The 18,893-nt window shown below is 33.9% G+C and overlaps 1 protein-coding gene across 2 annotated transcripts in view; it reads right to left on the bottom strand.

Moving 5' to 3' along the window:
- Positions 1 to 4,402: 4,402 nt before the first annotated feature.
- LOC114329331 (sodium-dependent dopamine transporter) overlaps positions 4,403 to 18,893 on the bottom strand; it is a 333,781-nt gene continuing 319,290 nt past the window's right edge. For both annotated transcript variants that reach the window (XM_028278387.2, XM_028278388.2), the window contains exon 11: positions 4,403 to 18,835. In XM_028278387.2, coding sequence (XP_028134188.1) covers positions 18,701 to 18,835 — 135 coding nt within the window. In that variant the 3' untranslated portion in view covers positions 4,403 to 18,700. The remainder of the gene's footprint in view (positions 18,836 to 18,893) is intronic.

The raw sequence follows: 18,893 nt of genomic DNA, 5'->3' as shown, positions 1-18,893 counted from the left end.
TTTATAAGACCGAGGTCGTAAACCGGAAGAATCGGTTTACCAGAAGTTGTGTTTTTGTCTCCTTTTTAATTTTGTTGATTACCATTTAATAAATGCATAAAGTATCTTTATATAATATATTCTGATGAGCAAATTTTTTATGTAAAACTATACATTTTAAAGTAGGTAAGTCTAAGTTGGGTAAATGTGCATTTGAAATTATAAATTATTATGGGTCGATGGGAGTGCCCATAATAATTACTAGGAGGGGGAGCGGTGGGGAAACTTACCCAGACGCTAAATGTTCAAAGTAGGAGTTGCATATTTTAGTGCCAATGTTCAAGACGCAGGTTTCTACGACAGCGTTATTAAAAGAAGTAATTTAATCATAATACATCTATTCATTATACTCTAGCTATTACAACAAAGTGGACTGAGAGATACAATCTATAAAGATAAAATTCAAAGCAATAATGTTATTTGAAACAAATATCTCCAAAAGCACAAAGTGCGGTACACTATAAAGCAGCCTTATTGCAAAGACACTGTCGTGTGCACCCTTTTTTGCAGTTACACCGAATTAGTTCTCTGCATACTTGGGAAGACTCTGGAAATTTCGTCCATGTTTCCCATCCACCTTTAAACTTTTTTTCCAACCCCAATCCACTGGTGACGGGAGCACTGGGGTTGCGACCATCATTTGGGTGTAACTAGCCTTGTAAATCGCTCTCTTTATGTGCTGAATGAGAGCATCTTGTGTCGGAGGAAGATTGTCGATTACTTTACATTTCTTGCTAAACAGGTGTTTTCGCGTATCATTCACTGATTTATGACTGCTAGTACGGTCATATACCAATACTACAAACCTCTTCAATGATTTCAGTAGATCTTGTAAAGTTATTATATTATTATACAGGTGATAAAACAATAAAACATTGATATATAAAAGTCTTCTAATACCGCCATTTCGAATGTCCACCATTACCGGTATAGGAAAAATCCAAGATGACCTCATATCCAAAATCAAAGCTCTACATTTGTAGAATATGTGGTTAAAATTATATGCTTCTATCATTAAATCCATTATTACTCATTATTACAACTTATTATGCAAGGCAAAATCCGAGGAAAGCGAAATGTGGGAAGACGAAGAACATCCTGGCTTAAGAACTTAAGGGAATGGTTTGAATGCAGTAGTGAAGAGCTATTTAAAGCGGCAGTCAACAGGGTCCGCATTGCCATGATGATTTCCAACCTTCGATAGAAGATCGAACTTAAAGAAAAATATCATTAAATGCACAATAATTCTTATAATATTCGCACGAATCTGCCACATATAGGTTATGTGACGATACGTTATGCATTTATTAAATGGTAATTAACATAACTTAAAAGTTTAAAATATTTAATAAAAATATTTTTACGCTCCTTTCAATGGCGGTATTGCCTTTTTGAAAAATTAATATATACAGGGTGAAAGAATTGAAAAAAACAACACATTTTTACATAAAGAACCAAGAAAAACACAACTTCTGGTAAACCGATTCTTTCGGTTCGAGACCTCTATATTATACATAAAAAACCTATACACCAAATTTGGTTGAAATCGAACTTTTCGTTCAAAAGTTATCGTGCTATTTGTCACATATCTATAGTCGCCATTTTGAATGCCCGCTATTTTTGTAAAAGGCAAAATCTGAGATGGCCTCATATCTAAATTTAAACCTTTATATGTGTAGTATATGTGGTGCAAATTATATGCTTCTATCATTAAATGCACAATTGTTTCACATATCGGCTGCATTATAGTTGGCGTTTATTTGCCTTTTCTAGCAATTAGCCATGTTCTCATGGTCAGCACATGGTCTGATGTACTACCTATATCCTTTGCGGAAGCCAGCCTGCTTAACCAGCTGGTAGTTGTCCATTTTTTAAGTTAATAGATTGTTAGTAATTTTTAAAAACAGTTTGTATACTTGACTGTGTGTGGGAGAGACTGATAAATTTCATGTGAAAGTAGGATTGCACCAAGGCTCTGTGCTTAGTCCGTATTTATTCTCATTAGTTTTGGACCAGATAACAGCGAAACTACAGGGTAAAATTCCATGGTGCTTAATGTATGCTGATGATGTCGTGTTAGTAGGAAATAGTGAAAGAGACTTAGAACAAAAACTGGAACAGTGGAGGCAAGCTCTGGAGGAAAAAGGATTAAAACTTAGTAGGACAAGAACAGAGTATTTAGAATGTTCATTTAAAGATGGAGTTACTACAAATAAAATGGTATCTTTGGATGGTGAACTGATTGTAAAAAGCAATAGCTTTAAGTACGTGGGATAGGTATTACAGAGTAATGGAGAAATAGATGGAGATGCATGCAGTAGAATTAGGGCTGGATGGATGAAGTGAAAAGAAGCGAGGGGTGTGCTGTGTGAGAAAAATTCCAATGAAGTTGAAGGAAAAATTTTATAAAATAGCCATAAGACCGGCTATGATGTACGGAACTGAATGTTGGGCAGTGAAGAAGAAAGAGGAACAACGAATGCATGTGGCGGAAATGAGAATGCTTAGATGGATGAGTGGAGTGACAAAAAAGGATAAAATTAGAAATGAGTATATTAGGGGAAGTCTAGGTGTGGCACCAATTGATGCCAAAATGAGAGAGCATAGGTTAAGATAGTTTGGTCATGTTCAACGTCGAGACGTTAATCACCCCATACGAAGAATAGCTGAAGTGCAGATTCCTGGAAGGAGTAGGAGAGGAAGACCAAAGAAGACCTGAGGGAAGACGATAAGGCAGGACATGCTGGTAAAGGGGATTGACATTGATATGACCCAAGTTAGAATTGTGTGGAGAAATGCAATTAGGGAAGCCGACCCCGCATAGGGATAAGGCAAAGAGAATGATGATGATGATGTATGCTTGACTGAGCAACGATAGAGGTCTAGAATTCTATAGGTCACATTTTCCCCCATTTTTATGTTACTTTCCTTCCAGTCTTTATTTATTCCTGTTATGAAATATTCCTAATTTCTTCACCCTTGGAAAATAGTTATAGTGGGATAGCAGTAATAAAAAATTATCCATATTCAATTCTAAAGGAAAATTATAGGATATATATATATATATATATATATATATATATATATATATATATATATATATATATATATATATATATATATATATACAGTATGTCCCTATAAGTTGTATCCATATGGAAAACTTTTTTATTATTAATTTTACGAAAAAAAGTTATTCTTTATAAAAAGCTCTGCATGGTCAAAAACCTAAGATTTAACCATCAAATATCAAATTTTTTGAATATTATACGAGGTATGTCAAAAAGTTTAAATTTGACTCAAGAGTAAAGTAGCTTTATTTTTCGTAATATTGGAAATTGATATTATGAAAAGTTGTTTGGAATTAAAAACTATATTCTAATATGCAATTACATCCTTCTAATTGAAAAAAAAATTTTTTTGAGAAATTATGGATAACATCATTATTTTTTCAGTTATTTCAATTCTGATAACTCTTTTATTATTAATTTTACGAAAAAAAGTGATTCTTAATAAAAATTTCTTAATGGTCTAAAACTTAAAATACAACCATCTTATATCAAATTTTATCAATTTTATACGAGGTATGTCAAAAAAGATAAATTTAGATCAAAAGTAAAGTACCTTTATAGTTCAGAATATTTCAATGAGAAGGATGTAATTACATACTGAAACATAGTTTTTAATTCTAAATAACTTTTCATAATACCAATTTTCGATATTGTGAAAAATAAACGTATTTTACTCTTGAGCGAAATTCATATATTTTGACATACCTCGTATAAAATTGATAAAATTTGACAAAAGATGGTTGTATTTTAGATTTTAGACCATGCAGAAGTTTTTATTAAGAATCACTTTTTTTCGTAAAATTAATAATAAAAGAGTTATCTGAATTAAAATAACTGAAAATAATGTTAGTTTTCCATAATTTGTCAAAAAAAAATTTTTCAATTAGAGGGATGTAATTGCATACTAGAATACAGTTTTTAATTCCAAACAACTTTTCATAATAGAAATTTTTAATATTGTGAAAAATAAAGCTACTTTACTCTTGAGTGAAATTCAAACTTTTTGACATACCTCGTATAATATTCAAAAAATTTGATATTTGATGGTTAAATCTTAGGTTTTGGACCATGCAGAGCTTTTTATAAAGAATAACTTTTTTTCGTAAAATTAATAATAAAAAAGTTTTCCATATGGATACAACTTACAGGGACATACTGTATATATATATATATATATATATATATATATATATATATATATATATATATATATGTATAGGAATAACAGGAAAAATACTACAATTACGTAGGAAGGCTTTTGGCTTTCTTATAACTAACTAAAAAATAAAATGTTTTCAGTAACAAAAATAAATATATTACAAAACGCTCAAAAGCTGTTCGCAATGGCTGTTACCAACAACTTTTTAAAATTAAGATATAGGTACATCAATTTAAAATATATCATTTAACATTCACAAAATAAACATTAAAATTTAAAACTCCCTAATATTCCACTTATGTAAGTAGTTCTAAAAATATCATACATTTAGCAATTATTTATTATTTGTATAATAGTTTTATACATATTTAATTAAAGAATTTTATTGGTCTCTCTTTAAAAAACATGTTAAAACAAATATACTCCCAAAGAGAACAAACTACAAATTATTGAAAGAAGATTTTCAGATAATTTTTAATAGTTTTTATGATATGCAAGGAAACTTATCGTATAACCCCTTTGCTTAATAGAACTTTTAAAATGTTATATGTATTAACAACGATGTTTAAAATACACAAAAATTTGTGTAATATTTAAACAACACATGTTAAAATAAGGATATATTTACTTACACGTAAAATTCATCATCATCTCTTCATGAGTCTTTGTCGCGTTTGCATTACAAAGAAAGATCTGTTTTCTCCTATCATTCGCATTTCAACTTATTGATCGATATTGTTGTCATTAGTGATTGTTGATCCTAGATATTTAAATTATTTAACCACTTACAAGTTATGATCGTTTACATTAATATTTTGCCTTATTCGCCGTCGTTTTTGTTTTGGGACGACCATGTATTTTGTTTTGTCTTCATTTATTTTTAGACCAATTAATAATACAGCTTCTTCAAAGCTTGAGAAAATATCCTTAACTTCCAATGTCGAATGTGTTACTGCATCTACGTCATCGGCAAAGGCGAGTACGGTTTTTTTGTACATTTATTTTTAGATAAATTTACATAAATACATGTAAAATTACATTATCTGTATTAAATACGTATAAAACTATTTTGTTCGTCATTATGAACAGATACTTATTTATGGGACTATTTTACTTTTTTTGAAAACAGTCAAATGGCTGTTTGACCGTTTTCTTTAGATACCGTAATTATATTGTTAAAGCCAGAGTCATGCCCACATTGAGTACAAAATTTTACAAAATAAATAAAAAGATACTATCTTTTAATGCTAAAATAGTACTGTACATATTTATCTTAATCTAAATTGTCTTCTGAGTACCTAATATTGCTAACTAATACATTTGTCTAACATGTATCTACATTTCGCTGTTTTCTTCGATTTCAGTATCTATGGTTAGATGAACCAAATGAGGTATTTGGTTAGTAACAAATTTGTTTGAGGTAGAAGTGAGTCTATTATTTCTAAATCCTTTTAAAGTCACACAATTTTGTAAAAGAAAAAATTATTAATAAAGTGGAAGAAGATCAAGGTTAAATTTAATTCAGAAAAACTTGAAACAATAAGAAATACGGAGTCACAGATACATATGGTTCTAGTAAGTTGTCATTCCATCGTTTTTGTGGTCTTTCCACTGATCGTCTTCCTATTGGAGAACCGCCTCTCGCCGTCTTTTCTATTTCGTACCAAGTCATGTTTTTGCATGTTCGTCGTATATCTGTACTTGTAGCTATGCCTCATAGTGTCTTACAATCGATTTTTAAGGGTTTTCGTCTCTGCTGTTTCTTGTATTCTTTTTGTTCTCTCTGTGTCAAGTCGTGTTTATGCCGCGTATGTCATTATTGCTCTGATGTTTTATAAATTCTGCCTTTCATTCCATTCCCGTCATTTTTATCTCTCAATATTGTTTTATTCAAGCATCCTGCGGTTCTTTTTGCCACATTCAATTAATCGTCCTCTTCTGTTTCGAGTGTAGCTACGTAATAATACGCTGATAAACCGAACCCGCATTGACACTTGGAATCGTGCGATTCTCTCAAATCGCGCAGATTCTCCCACTCAGTCCCACCTCTCCGAAACAACACCGGTAGAGGGATATTTAAGGAGGCCACAAGCATAGATCCGTCAGTCCTGAAACGAGAGTTCTGGGCTTCACAACCAGCCAAGCGAGGTGAGCTAGGCAGGCCGACCTGAGTAGCGAGGTTCACCGTATTGACGTGATTCGCAAGCTTAGGCAAGCCAACTCGAGCCGCAAGGTGTACCGTAGTGAAGTAATTTGCGGCTCATAAATAAACGGAGGCAAGCGTAGTGAGCGAGCCCCCGATAAATGTATATATTTGAATTACATTGTTAATTTTGTTCTTCTTTTCCAGACGTCTATCCGGAAAAGGACTTCGCTGCGACGAATGAGAATGAGATATATTATTTTTATTTATTTTGTAAACGATTAGACTGAATATATTTATTTTGGTTTAACGTGTGTTTTACTGAATCTGTCGTCTTAGAAGAACTACCCATCACAAAATTGGCGCCCGAGCAAAAAAAAACTAGAATATACGCAGGTAAATGTCGTTACTCGACGCCCGGACAATACCAAAAATGCCGACAGATAAAGATACAGACTCAGTAACAGGTGCCACGACAGGTACGTCATGGATAAACCGTCTTTCCAAAGAGGAATTACAGCGCGACGCCGAAAGATGCGGATTAGATTCCAAAGGAACCGTCGACGAGTTAAGGTTAAGACACAGAACCTTTTACAAAGATCGCGGGGAAGCGACAGGAACAATCCCAAAAATCAATACTTCCAAGGAAGCCGAACCAGACACACTGACCCAGGAAATTTCAATAATCAGATTTGCTAAATCAAGTACGAAGGTGAAACACACACTTCGACAAGAAACATTCGGATGCGGTAGACTTCATAGAGAGAATAGACGAGTTAAGCCTAGCCTACGAGGTCGATAAGCAAGATCTGCTAAAAGCATTACCAGAATTGTTAAAAAACCATGCATTGTTATGGTACCGAAACAACAACAGAAATTGGGATTCATGGACGGACTTCAGCAAATATTTTAAGAAAGTTTTCGATCCCAGAGAGTATTCGCTACAACTAGAGGAGCAAATCAGAAACAGAAAGCAAAGGAAAAACGAACCAGTGGATAGATATATCACGGATATTCAAACATTAATCAGACGAGAAGGATCTTTTTCAAGAAACCAAGAACTCGAAAGGATATATAAAAATATGCTGCCAGAATATAAGCTTCATGCTCGCCGCCGGGATTTCAAAAATTTATCGGAATTACAAGATTTAGCCCAAGAATACGAAACTTTAGAAGACGAAAGGATCCGAGAAAATCAAAATTTTTGCGGAAATTGGAGACGTACAAACCCTGCACAATACGATACCAAAAGAACATGCTTTAGATGCAAGATGCCAGGTCACTTCCGTAAGAATTGTAAAAACTCATGGAAAAAGTTTTGTTCGCGATGCGGCAAAGAAGGGGTCTACAGCAGTGACTGCTGTTCCAGACCTCAGGGAAACGAATAACAGACTGGAGAAACAAGGATTGGTCCCAGTCTGAGGAGCAAGATTCGACTCCATTCGTTCTCGCCGTTACACAACAAGCAAGCAACGACATGCGACTGTTCGCATCACTTAAAATCGGACAAAGATCCTACAAAGCATTAATTGACACAGGGACCATTAAAAATTACGCCGGAGATAGAATAGCGCAGATATTCAAACACTCTCTACATAGCTATAACGGAAGACTATACTAGCAAACGGATCTTCAAAGGAGCTTAACCAGAAGTTGACAATTGACTGCGAAATCGATAATTTACAAACAAGACAAACATTTATAGTAATGCCAGGGTTAACGGAAGATGCAATACTAGGAGTGGAATTCCTCAGGGAACATTCGATCGAACTTAAGTTCGATAGGGATACGTCCAAACAGTACGAACAACATCAAGAAGAAACATGTAACACTTTAAAAGACTCCACTTTCTACCCATCTACCAATCACAGCTAGACAGTGTGATGTCTAGATGATGTTTAAACTCGATCACTTGTTCTACTATCTGATTCTCCAACTCGAATTTAAATCTTAGTGGATTTGCTGTTATATCCATGCATTTTGTCTTTTTTGGAGGAAATTAACAAATCATTTTAATTTGTTTTTCTACCATTTGGGATCCTTTTAATCCATAATCAGTTTGAACAATAAAGGGTTCAGAAAATCACCCTACCTTATCCCATATTCGGTAAGTTAGTTATTCTTCTACTTTTACGTCTATTGTGTGGTTCTGATAAATATTTTTGATGGTTCGGATTATTCCGAGACGTATCTTACTTACTCCTTACTTACTCCGTGGCTTTACAACCCTTCGTGGGGTTTAGCCGACTCGACAACATGCCTCCACTGTTTTCTGTCTTGAGCAACCTCCATCCAATTCTCCACGCCCATCGCGCTTAGGTCTCCTGCTATATTATCTCGCCACCGGAGTCGAGGGCGTCCGCGTGGTCTCCTTCCAGTTGGGACTTCCTCCCACACCAGTCTTACTGTTCTTTGGTCAGAATGTCTTCTGAGGTGTCCCGCCCATTGGAGTCTTCTGGACTTTATTTCTTTTATGATGTTGGAGTCTGGGTAAAGTTCTTCGAGCTCTTTGTTAGTTCTTATCCTGTATTGTCCTGATGCTTCATCCAGCACAGGACCAAAGATCTTCCTTAGGATTCTTCTTTCCCAAACACGTAGTCTCTCTTAGTCTGCCTTTGTTATCGTCCACGTTTCGCTTCCATACATCATAACGGGTCGTATGATTGTTTTATATACTTGTATCTTCGTACGTCTTGTTAATTGTTTTGATTTTATAAGGTTTTGGAGTGCAAAAAGACATCTGTTGCCGGTCTGTATCCTGTTGTTTATTTCTTGTGATCCGTTATTGTCTTCAGTTATTGTTGTTCCAAGATACTTGAATTCTCTAACGCGCTCAAAGTTAAAGTCATCGATGGTGATATTCTGACCAATTCTGTCTGTGCTTTAGTTATTGCGGCTCATATACATATATTTCGTCTTGTTTTCGTTGATTTGGAGCCCCATCTTCTCTGCTTCCTTCTCGAACCTCACGAAAGTCTCCTTCATCCTTAATCGTGTGTTACCTATTAGATCGATATCGTCTGCAAATGCCAGTAGTAAGTTTGGTACTTCTCGATGAAATACTGTATTGGGTTTTTCTATTTTTGCATTTCTGATTATGTGCTCCAGAGCTAAATTGAAGAGTTGTGGTGAAAGTGCATCTCCCTGTTTTAGTCCATTGTCTATTTCAAATGTCTCACGAGTATTGTCGTCCAACTCTCACCTTACATCGTAACTGTTCCATACACATCCGTATCAACCTGACTAGTTTTTTTGAAAAGCCAAGTTCTTGCATCGCTGTCCACAGTCTATCCCTTCATACTCTATCAAATGCTTGTTTAAAATCTACGAACATCTGATGAAGCTCACGATCAAATTCCCAGCATTTTTCCATTATCTGTTTTATTGTGAATATCTGGTCAATAGTAGAGCGGCCCGGTCTAAATCCTCATTGATAATCTTCAACGATTTCTTCTGTCAGCCACAACACAAAGACTACTGGAAACGGCAGAGATGAGAGTACTGAGAAGAATTACAGGAAATACACTGAGAGATCGAAAGAGGAACGAAGATATTAGAAGACAATGTAACGTACAGTGTATAAACGAATGGACACTAAATAGAAAAAAAGAATGGAACAACCATATAACCAGAATGGGGGAGACACGTGTGGTCAAAATAGCACGAGATAAATCACCAATCGGCAGAAGAAGTATCGGCCGACCGCGCAAAAGATGGAGCGACAACCTTCCATAGAGGTATCAATCCGCCAATGAACAAGCAGAATTGCTTATAAAGAGGAAGAAGAAGAAGAAGAAGAAGAAGAAGATTTCTTCTGTGTATTTTTTGGTTCTTTTTAGCAGGATGTTTGCAGGGATTTTATAGGTGGTGTTTAGGAGTGTTGTTTCCCGTTAGTTAATACATTGCTTTTTGTTTTCTTTTATGTGTATTGGTACAACAACTCCTTCTTTCCATTCATCTGACATTGTTTCTTCTCGCCAAATGTCTTGAATTAGCTTGTAGGTATATAGAACTGTACAACGCTTCTCCTCCATGTTTTAAGCACTCTGCGGGTATACCATCGCTACCTGGTGTCTTTAGTGGAGACGTATCTCTCTTTAGTAAAATAAGTGGATTCAGTTTTTGGAGTAGTTTTATTAGTTGTTTACTCAGATCATGTACTTTAATAGTTCTTTCGGTATTCTATCATCTTATGGCGATTTTCTACATTTTAATTTCCTTAATGCTTCCTTTATCCTGTCTGTCTATGTGACCTGAACGTGTCTCGTTTTTATGAGTTCATTTGTCTCTTTTCCTTGTCCTCGGATCATTCTCCATATTTCTATTTGTGTACCGTAGAAGTCGTATTCCATCTGCTATCTGCTTTGAGAAGCTCTCCCAATGTTCCCTTTTTATTTGTCTGTATTCGTTTTATTTCCGATTCGTCTATACATAGTGGTCGTTTACTTGTGTTTGTTGTGTCCTGTATCGTAAAAAAGCTTTCTCATTTTCTTTACATTTTGTCTTCACTTCCTTTCTAAACCAGCTTTCTCTTCCCTGCTTTCTTGCTGGTAAATATTAATGTTTTCTAATATTTTTTGCTCAGCAATTTTCTCTGATATTCTGATTCTGTCTATGTAATTCCGTGTTTAGTCCTTCGTATCTGATTTTGGTTGTAATGGTGCCTCTTTCTTGGGTGTGATGTATTTATTTCATGATGATTCTTATTTTACATAATACTAGGATATGGTCTTCAATGTAGTATTCAAAGTCCTAAACATAGTATTTCCTTGAACTGATAGATCATGACCCAGGCTAAGACTCGCAAAACAAAAATTTGTAGAGTAAAATATAATAATCATAATAATATATTTAATTTGACTAAAATACAAAATTGTGGACCTATAAAGAATATCTAAATTCACTTCTTTTTTTTTTTAATATATTACAAAAAGTAATCCGCAAGACAAACTACTTGGCCCTACCAATAGTTTCACCTTGGGAGGCTAAATGATCAATAAAAAATGGAATTTAAAAAATAGATCAATTGAAAAGTAGCAGCCCCAATAATAAAAACATATCGGCTATCATCTAATATTTTTTAAATATTAGACGTTGGCTGTATAGCTTTTATGTTTTTTTTTTCTCCAATATATGGTGGATAAATCTAAAATATTTCATATTGGAATCAGTTAGTTTGATCATTTTTTCAGTTTGATCAGTTATAAACAATAGGTATTTTCACTAGAATCCAGATAAGATTATTTGGAATTTAAATGTTGAGGTACCATTAAAATAAAATGATAACTTTGGATGGTGATTTTTTTTCCTTCCTTTGTGATGACTGCGAAAACTATCGTGAAAAGTAATATTTTTGATTATCTATACATATTATTGATACATGCAGTAGCAAGAGTTGCAGAGTATAGCGGAATGGACCAAGTGGAAGGAAGTAAGTGGTTTATTGTTTGACAGAAAAATTCCAGTGCATCCCAAAGGAAAATACCATACAACTATGATGAACCGACCTGAATGTTGGAGAGCTAAAAAGAAAGAGAAACAAAGAATGTATGTGGCGGAAATGATTAAGTGGATGAGTAGAATGACAAAAAAAAAATGAAAAATGAGTACATTTATGTGAATATATCCATTGGTGTCAAAATGAAACAGCATAATTTAAGATGATTCGGACATATTCATCGTCGAGGCGCAAATCAACCTATATGAAGAATTGCTAAGTTACAAATGCCTGGAAGATGAAAAGGAAGACCAAAGAAGACCGGCGAGACATATTCTTAAGCAGAACATGTTTGAGAAGAAGATTGCTATTGTTAGTTATGACCTAACTTATGTAGAGATGTAATTAGGGGGTAAGACAAAGAGAATGTGATGATCATTTCATAATACTCTATCTACATAAAGCTCTTGGTACCTTTTGCAAAGTTTCTTTGTATGTCCAAAGTTTATTCTACTTTGTTGACCAAGGTATTTGTTGCCTAAGGTAATACATTATAGATAAAATATGGTGAAAGAGAGTATATGAAAATACATGCAGATTAGGAATAATAAAGAATTAATTGACGAAGAGTTTATAAAATGACAGATAATAATAGCGTTGATATAACAGTGTTCTCTGTTAAATAAATATAAGAGCCGAGTAAATGGAAAACATAAAACCCATAGAAGAAATAGACGGCAGGTTAACAACCAGGCACTTAAGTGATATGAGTATGAGATTTAGAAAATTTAAAATAATTTAAAAAAATTAACTTTGAGACTATTGTTCATTGATTCCTTAATATGCATTTATATGATGTATTTTTGCTACTCCACTAAAGGCTGCTAACAATTGTTTAAGAATACCTACTCTTTAAGCAATATACCTGAAGGTATTTCAGTTTATTTTAGTTGCGTTTTTCAGGTATATTACCTAAGAGTCTAAATCAATAAGTCTATCAATTTAGACAGCTCATTTCTTAATTTTTACAAATGTTTACTATAAATATAAATAGTACCAATAATTCATTTTAATGGTTACTGTCTGATAATAGTCGTATTTGTTACTTCGTTGATATTTATATTCTTATTCCACCAAATAATTAGAAGTGAACTAAAAATTTTGATATTATGTTGATATGTTCATATATATCTATTAGATTTTTTAAAAAGTAATTATTTTTGTTAATGGTGAATATTCATACAGTGAAATTTTTTGCACCATCACCGTAATGGAGAATCGTTTATCACAATTTCCTATAGAAAGTAGTAAAATACTGAAAAAAAAAACGGGGCGAGGGCCTTCACAAAGTATTCTTTGGACTTGAAGACATAGGTATCAGTGACAAGGTGGAACAAGAATTCCATTGGGACTGTAGCCATCAAAAATGGAATGATGTATCTAGCTGTTAAAAAAGAATCAAAATCCTATATGATTAAATTAATAGACGGCAGCTTTCACAGTCAATTTCCTAACCACGCATTGATAGATTTCTTTAATATGTTATTTATCAATGATTTTATTAAAGGCAATTTTCGTCGTGCTCGTGTATTCAATTAATTTGTAATTATTATCTCCCTTTCATTGGTACACTCTGCTCCACTTTTTTGTTTCCTTATCTTCTTGTTGATATGTACCTTTTGCACATCAATTAATTTTTTGTCTATGTATCGTAGGCGTAGAGTACAACATCTTCGGGATGTTGGGAACTTGTGTTTCATGTTCAACATTTAACATTCCCCCCAGCATTTTAATATTTTCGAACATATTTTGGATTGAATAATAAAAATATTTTAAGAACAAGCAGGGCCCCCGCTACCATATGTGCAAAGTGTGCAATGCACACGGGCGCCATCCTTTAGGGGCGCCAAAACCAAGGGTCAAAAATTGCGAAAATATTTACAAAAGAAAATAAAAACGCAAAAATTAATTTTAAAATAAAAGTTGAGTAATTAAAAAGTTCAGTTTTACTTTGTTTGGATGACATTATTACTTTCTATAGACATAAAATAAAAAAATACCTCTATAAAAATAAAATACACCCATTCCGTAGATAAAACTGTAGATAAGAAATACCTAACTATGCCCTGATTTCGTGAAAAAATTCTAAACATGTAAGTAGTAGTGTGTGGGCGGTAATTCTATCTCATCGATAAGCCATCGATTGTGGGACGCTCAAATGATGAATCGACAAGATTTGAAAATCGCATACACATCAAATAACTAATTAGACAGGGCTGTATCGTCGCCCCCGTTAGCGAAATTATTCTGATTCTATTTTTTTGGAAAAACTGACTCAAAATGAGGCCCTTATAACAAATCCACAGGGTGCCAGGCGGTGCCGTGGCCGAAAAATTGTTAAAACCAATTCACAAAAATAATTTTTTTATTTAGAACAAATTTTTTTAGATCACTTGGGCCATTATGAATAAAAAAAGTTTTCTTTTCATTTTTCGTTAAAATTAATTGTTGTCGAGTTATACGCGATTTAAAATTTAAAAATGCGAAAATGACCATTTTTAAGGCTTATTAACTTGATTAAAAATTACTATTATAAAAGTCAAAAAGTGACGAAATCAAAGTTTAAAACCCCTTCTTCAAGATCCCTAAGAAATTTTTGTCATTATTTTATTACAAAGCTGTTGTTTTTAATTATTAACAATTAGCGCTATAGTCCAGGCTCTATCGTTGCCCACGTTAGCGAAATTATTTCGATTAGATTTTATTGCAAAAACTTACTCAAAAAGAGGTCTTTATAACAAATCCGTAGGGTTCCAGGCGGTACCTTGGTCGAAAAATTCTTTAATTTTTTTAAACAAATTCACAAAAATAATTTTTTCACTTCGAACAATTTTTTTTAGATAACTTGGGTCATTATAGGCAAAAAAGGTCTCTTATGATTTTTCTTGAAAATTGATTGTTGTCAAGTTATATGGCCATTTTCGCATTTTTTAAATTTTAAATCGCGTATAACTCGACAACAATCAATGAAAAATGACAAGGGACCATTTTTACTCAGAATGACCCAAGTTATCTAAAAAAATTTGTTCCAAATGAAAAAATTTTTTTGTGAATTTGTTTAAAAAAATTGTTTAAACAATTTTTCGACCGCGGCACGCGTAAGTAGTAATAAGTAAGTATTATTCTAAGTTTGTGCAAAAAAATCGAATCGGAATAATTTCGCTAACGGGGGCGACGATACAGTCCCGTCTAAAGGTACGTTCTTACTGGCGCGGAAGTATATATTTGTTCTCGTGTTGCTGAGGCGCGTCGAATAATATATCACTTGTACTATTCCGACGACTTTAAAACAGTACTTCCGGTTGAATTGCTAAAACCCGTAGTCCTAGGTGAAATTTCTCACTTTTATTACCATCATCGTTGGGTTATAAGCTTTCATTCGACATCTCATTTGCCATTATACCTAGTGCCATAACGAAGGAGTTATTTTCACAGACGATGAACAGACGGACAGATAGTCAGAAAACCGGAAGTTTACTCTCGTGTTGCTAAGGCGCGTCGAATAATATATCACTTATACTATTCCGGCGACTTTAAAACATTATACTTACGGTCGCTTTTCTAAAACCGGAAGTCCTAGGTCAAGTTTCTCACCTTTAGTACCATCCTTGAATCATAAGCTTTCGTTCGATATCGCATCTGTCATTCTACCTAGTATAATGACGGAGGAGTTATTTTCACGGACGACCAACAGACGGGCAGACAGTCATGAAACCAGAAGTAGGTATACATTTGTTCTCATCTTGCTATGGCGTGTCGAATAATATATCGCTTGTACTATTGACTTTAAAATAGTACTTCTGGTTACATTTCTAAAAGCGGAAGTCCTAGGTCAAATTTTCTCACCTATAGTAGCCTTGGATCATAAGCTTTCATTCGACACCTCATTTGTCATTCTACCTGGTTTGCGGACGGACGGACAGACGGACAATATTAATATTATTATTAAAAGAAAACAATTATTGTTAAAATAATGCGAGCAAAGGAAATAGAGGACGAAGAAAGAAATGTCAAGTGCTCCAAGATTAGAAAAACATGCAATATTTAAAAGAAGACAAGAAGAAGGATACTTTGAAATTGTGATAAACAACCATTTATTAGGAAATTATGAAATGAGACGTATTATACCTATAAAAACAAGTTTCACTTCACAAAAATCTCTCAAATACAAAACTCCGAAACACGCGACGATCTTTCAGCGATTAACGAGCCAGCCGTTGCAGTAAAAAAAACGTACCTTAAATGCTTAAATGGACAAAATTTGAAAATCGTGTTACTCTGGGTTCGCCATCTACAAAAAGGTGGGATGTTGTGAGAAAAAATGTTCTCGGGTTAAGTTTAAACCCTCTATGTGTGACAAGATGGTCCAGCAGAATTGATTCAATAAAGCCCCTTAAACTTTATTTAATTAATATTTGCTATGGTGTTGCAATGGTGTTATTTGTTCCTATTTTGCTTAATTTCAAGCACCTACCTACCTACCTTCAAAAAAATAAATAAAAAAACATTATCAAAATGCCTTAAGGGGCGCCAAAATCCTTTTTTTCACACAGGTGCCAGTAGTTCTTACGGGGGTCCTGAGAACCAGTATTACAGATGTTATAGAACGTGTCACCAAGCTCAAATGGAACTGGCAGGACACGTTGTCAGGATGATAGAGATAAGATGGACACGGAAGCTAGTTCAATGGAAACCAAGAGAAGATAAACGCAGTAGAGGAAGGCCGCATACACGATGGACAGATGATATCAGGCGGATAATTAAATACTAGCAACAATCACCACAAAACCGTGAAGTGTGGAAACAATTGGTGGAGACATATGTCCAGCAGTGGACGTAAATTGGTTGGATGATGATGAATAAAAATATTTTACGCAGAAATAAAAATATTAATACGGAAGGAACAGATAACTTTCTAATCATCAGACTATACCAAATATATTGATCACTGTTGGTTGCATGTACGGGGGCTTTTGTCATATATATTTCTATCATTAACATATTTATATATAATTACAAACATCTACATATAACGTCTAAACTCTAACCTACATTCTCAGTTACAAAATTTACTAAAATCTAATCCAAAACTAGAATGCGATAGTACCACATTCAATATTATATATTATTATATTTAACGTAAAAGACTTTACTTACCGCAACTAGAAGCTTATAAGAACGTACCTGGACTACAGTTAAATAAAATGATTTATAAAGAAATGTTTAATAAAAAACAAAAGCCTTACATTCATTCAAACTTTTTTCAAATGTCCTTAAACCTTATTTCTATATCTAATCTGTTCCGTAAACAAATTTTCTGGAACTCCTTAGTCCTTTATCCCACGCAAGGATAATGTTACGTTATGAGGTTTGATTGACTGTGATTGACCACTCAACTCTATTTTGAGCTTTGTTAAATTTTTTGTAAAAAAAGACGTCTGAATTTTTAATTCGATCACACCGCCGTTAAGGAGATCTGCCTCTTGATCTTCTGCCTTCATATTTCCATATCTTCTTTTATTCTAGAGATATGACCAAAGTACCTCAGAACATTTCTGTTTATTTTTGTAAGGAATAGTAATAATATTTAGCTTTAGAATCACTCAGTTATTTATATGGTCTGCTGTCCACGGAATTTGCAATATCCTTCTCTCTATCCACATCTTAAAGACGTTCATTCTCTTTGCGCTAGTTTTCCTGATAGTCCACGTTTCAGAGGCATATGTTGCAATAGGGAATATCAGTGCACATGCGAGGTGAAGTTTCGTACCTTTACTCATATCGATGTCTTTTAGAATGTCATTTGCATATCTTAGGATATTTATTTTGTACCCTCTCACTCTCCATCCCAGTTATCGAAAACTGTTCGCATAGTCTGCTCACTATATATGTATATTAAATGACAGTCATCCTTGCCGAAATAATAAAACTTCAGAGTAGGTATTATTTATTCGTACTGTAATCATGATGTTCCCGTTCCTCTACACTTGTTTTGGAAGCCAAATCAAATGGTACTGGATGCCCATTTCTCTGAATATTTCCCATATTGTATGCCAATTTACGCAGTAGATTGCTTTAGAATAGTCTACGAAGCATAGGTAAGTTTCCACATTAAATTCGCGTGTTTTCTAGACAAACTAACAAACATGTAGATTTGTTCATAATTTTTTCTAGAACAACCCCAGATTCTTTTTTGACATTTGGGGTAGCAGAAATACTATTACTCTTCCATTCATAAAATTAAGCAGAACTTTGCTTACATGTAACGTTAGAGCTATTATTCTGTGATTACTACAATCTGTTGACGTTCTTTTTTTATAGATTGGAATAAACAAGGATTTGCACCAATTAGATGGTCATTTTCCAGTATGGTCATCTCCTCACATGTTGTATGAATAACGTTGATTCCGTCTTTCTCCATGCCTCTTATGATATTGTGATTTCTGTAATAACATGACACTGAGATATATTGATTAATGGAAAGCGTAGTAGGTACACTAAAATAATAAAAAAATGCTTATAATGTGCTAGAGGAATTGTTGAAAATAATCGTTCCTAATGCTATTAGTTTAAGTAAGTGCAGACCTTTACGGTAAATGTCACTATTTAGTACTAAAATATGTTGTTTTATATTTGATTTCTATCTTAAGTTATAAATTATATCTAAAACTAGAAACCAAACCAATCCCAGACTTCGTTCAAACTAATAATTGTACACCCTAGCCTTTTATGCTGTCCAAAGAAAAATAACTCTAAACGTAGTATTCCTTAAATTTAGTAATTCTTTTATCTCACACCTCAACCGGCGCCTGGTTTGGAACTTCTGGCGTCGACAAACGAACCTGCTGACTCTCTGATTGTACCACTCCGTTGACTTGGGAGGCCCTTTGGGTATCACGCCATGGTGTTGTTAGTGTTTTCAGCCTCTGTAACAAATGTTTTGCTGTTGTAATGATACGTTGTGAGAACGTAATGCCATTAGAT

Source organism: Diabrotica virgifera, chromosome 4 (genome assembly GCF_917563875.1).
Source record: "Diabrotica virgifera virgifera chromosome 4, PGI_DIABVI_V3a".
Lineage (NCBI taxonomy): Eukaryota > Metazoa > Arthropoda > Insecta > Coleoptera > Chrysomelidae > Diabrotica > Diabrotica virgifera.
This window is presented reverse-complemented; position numbering and strand designations above follow the sequence as displayed.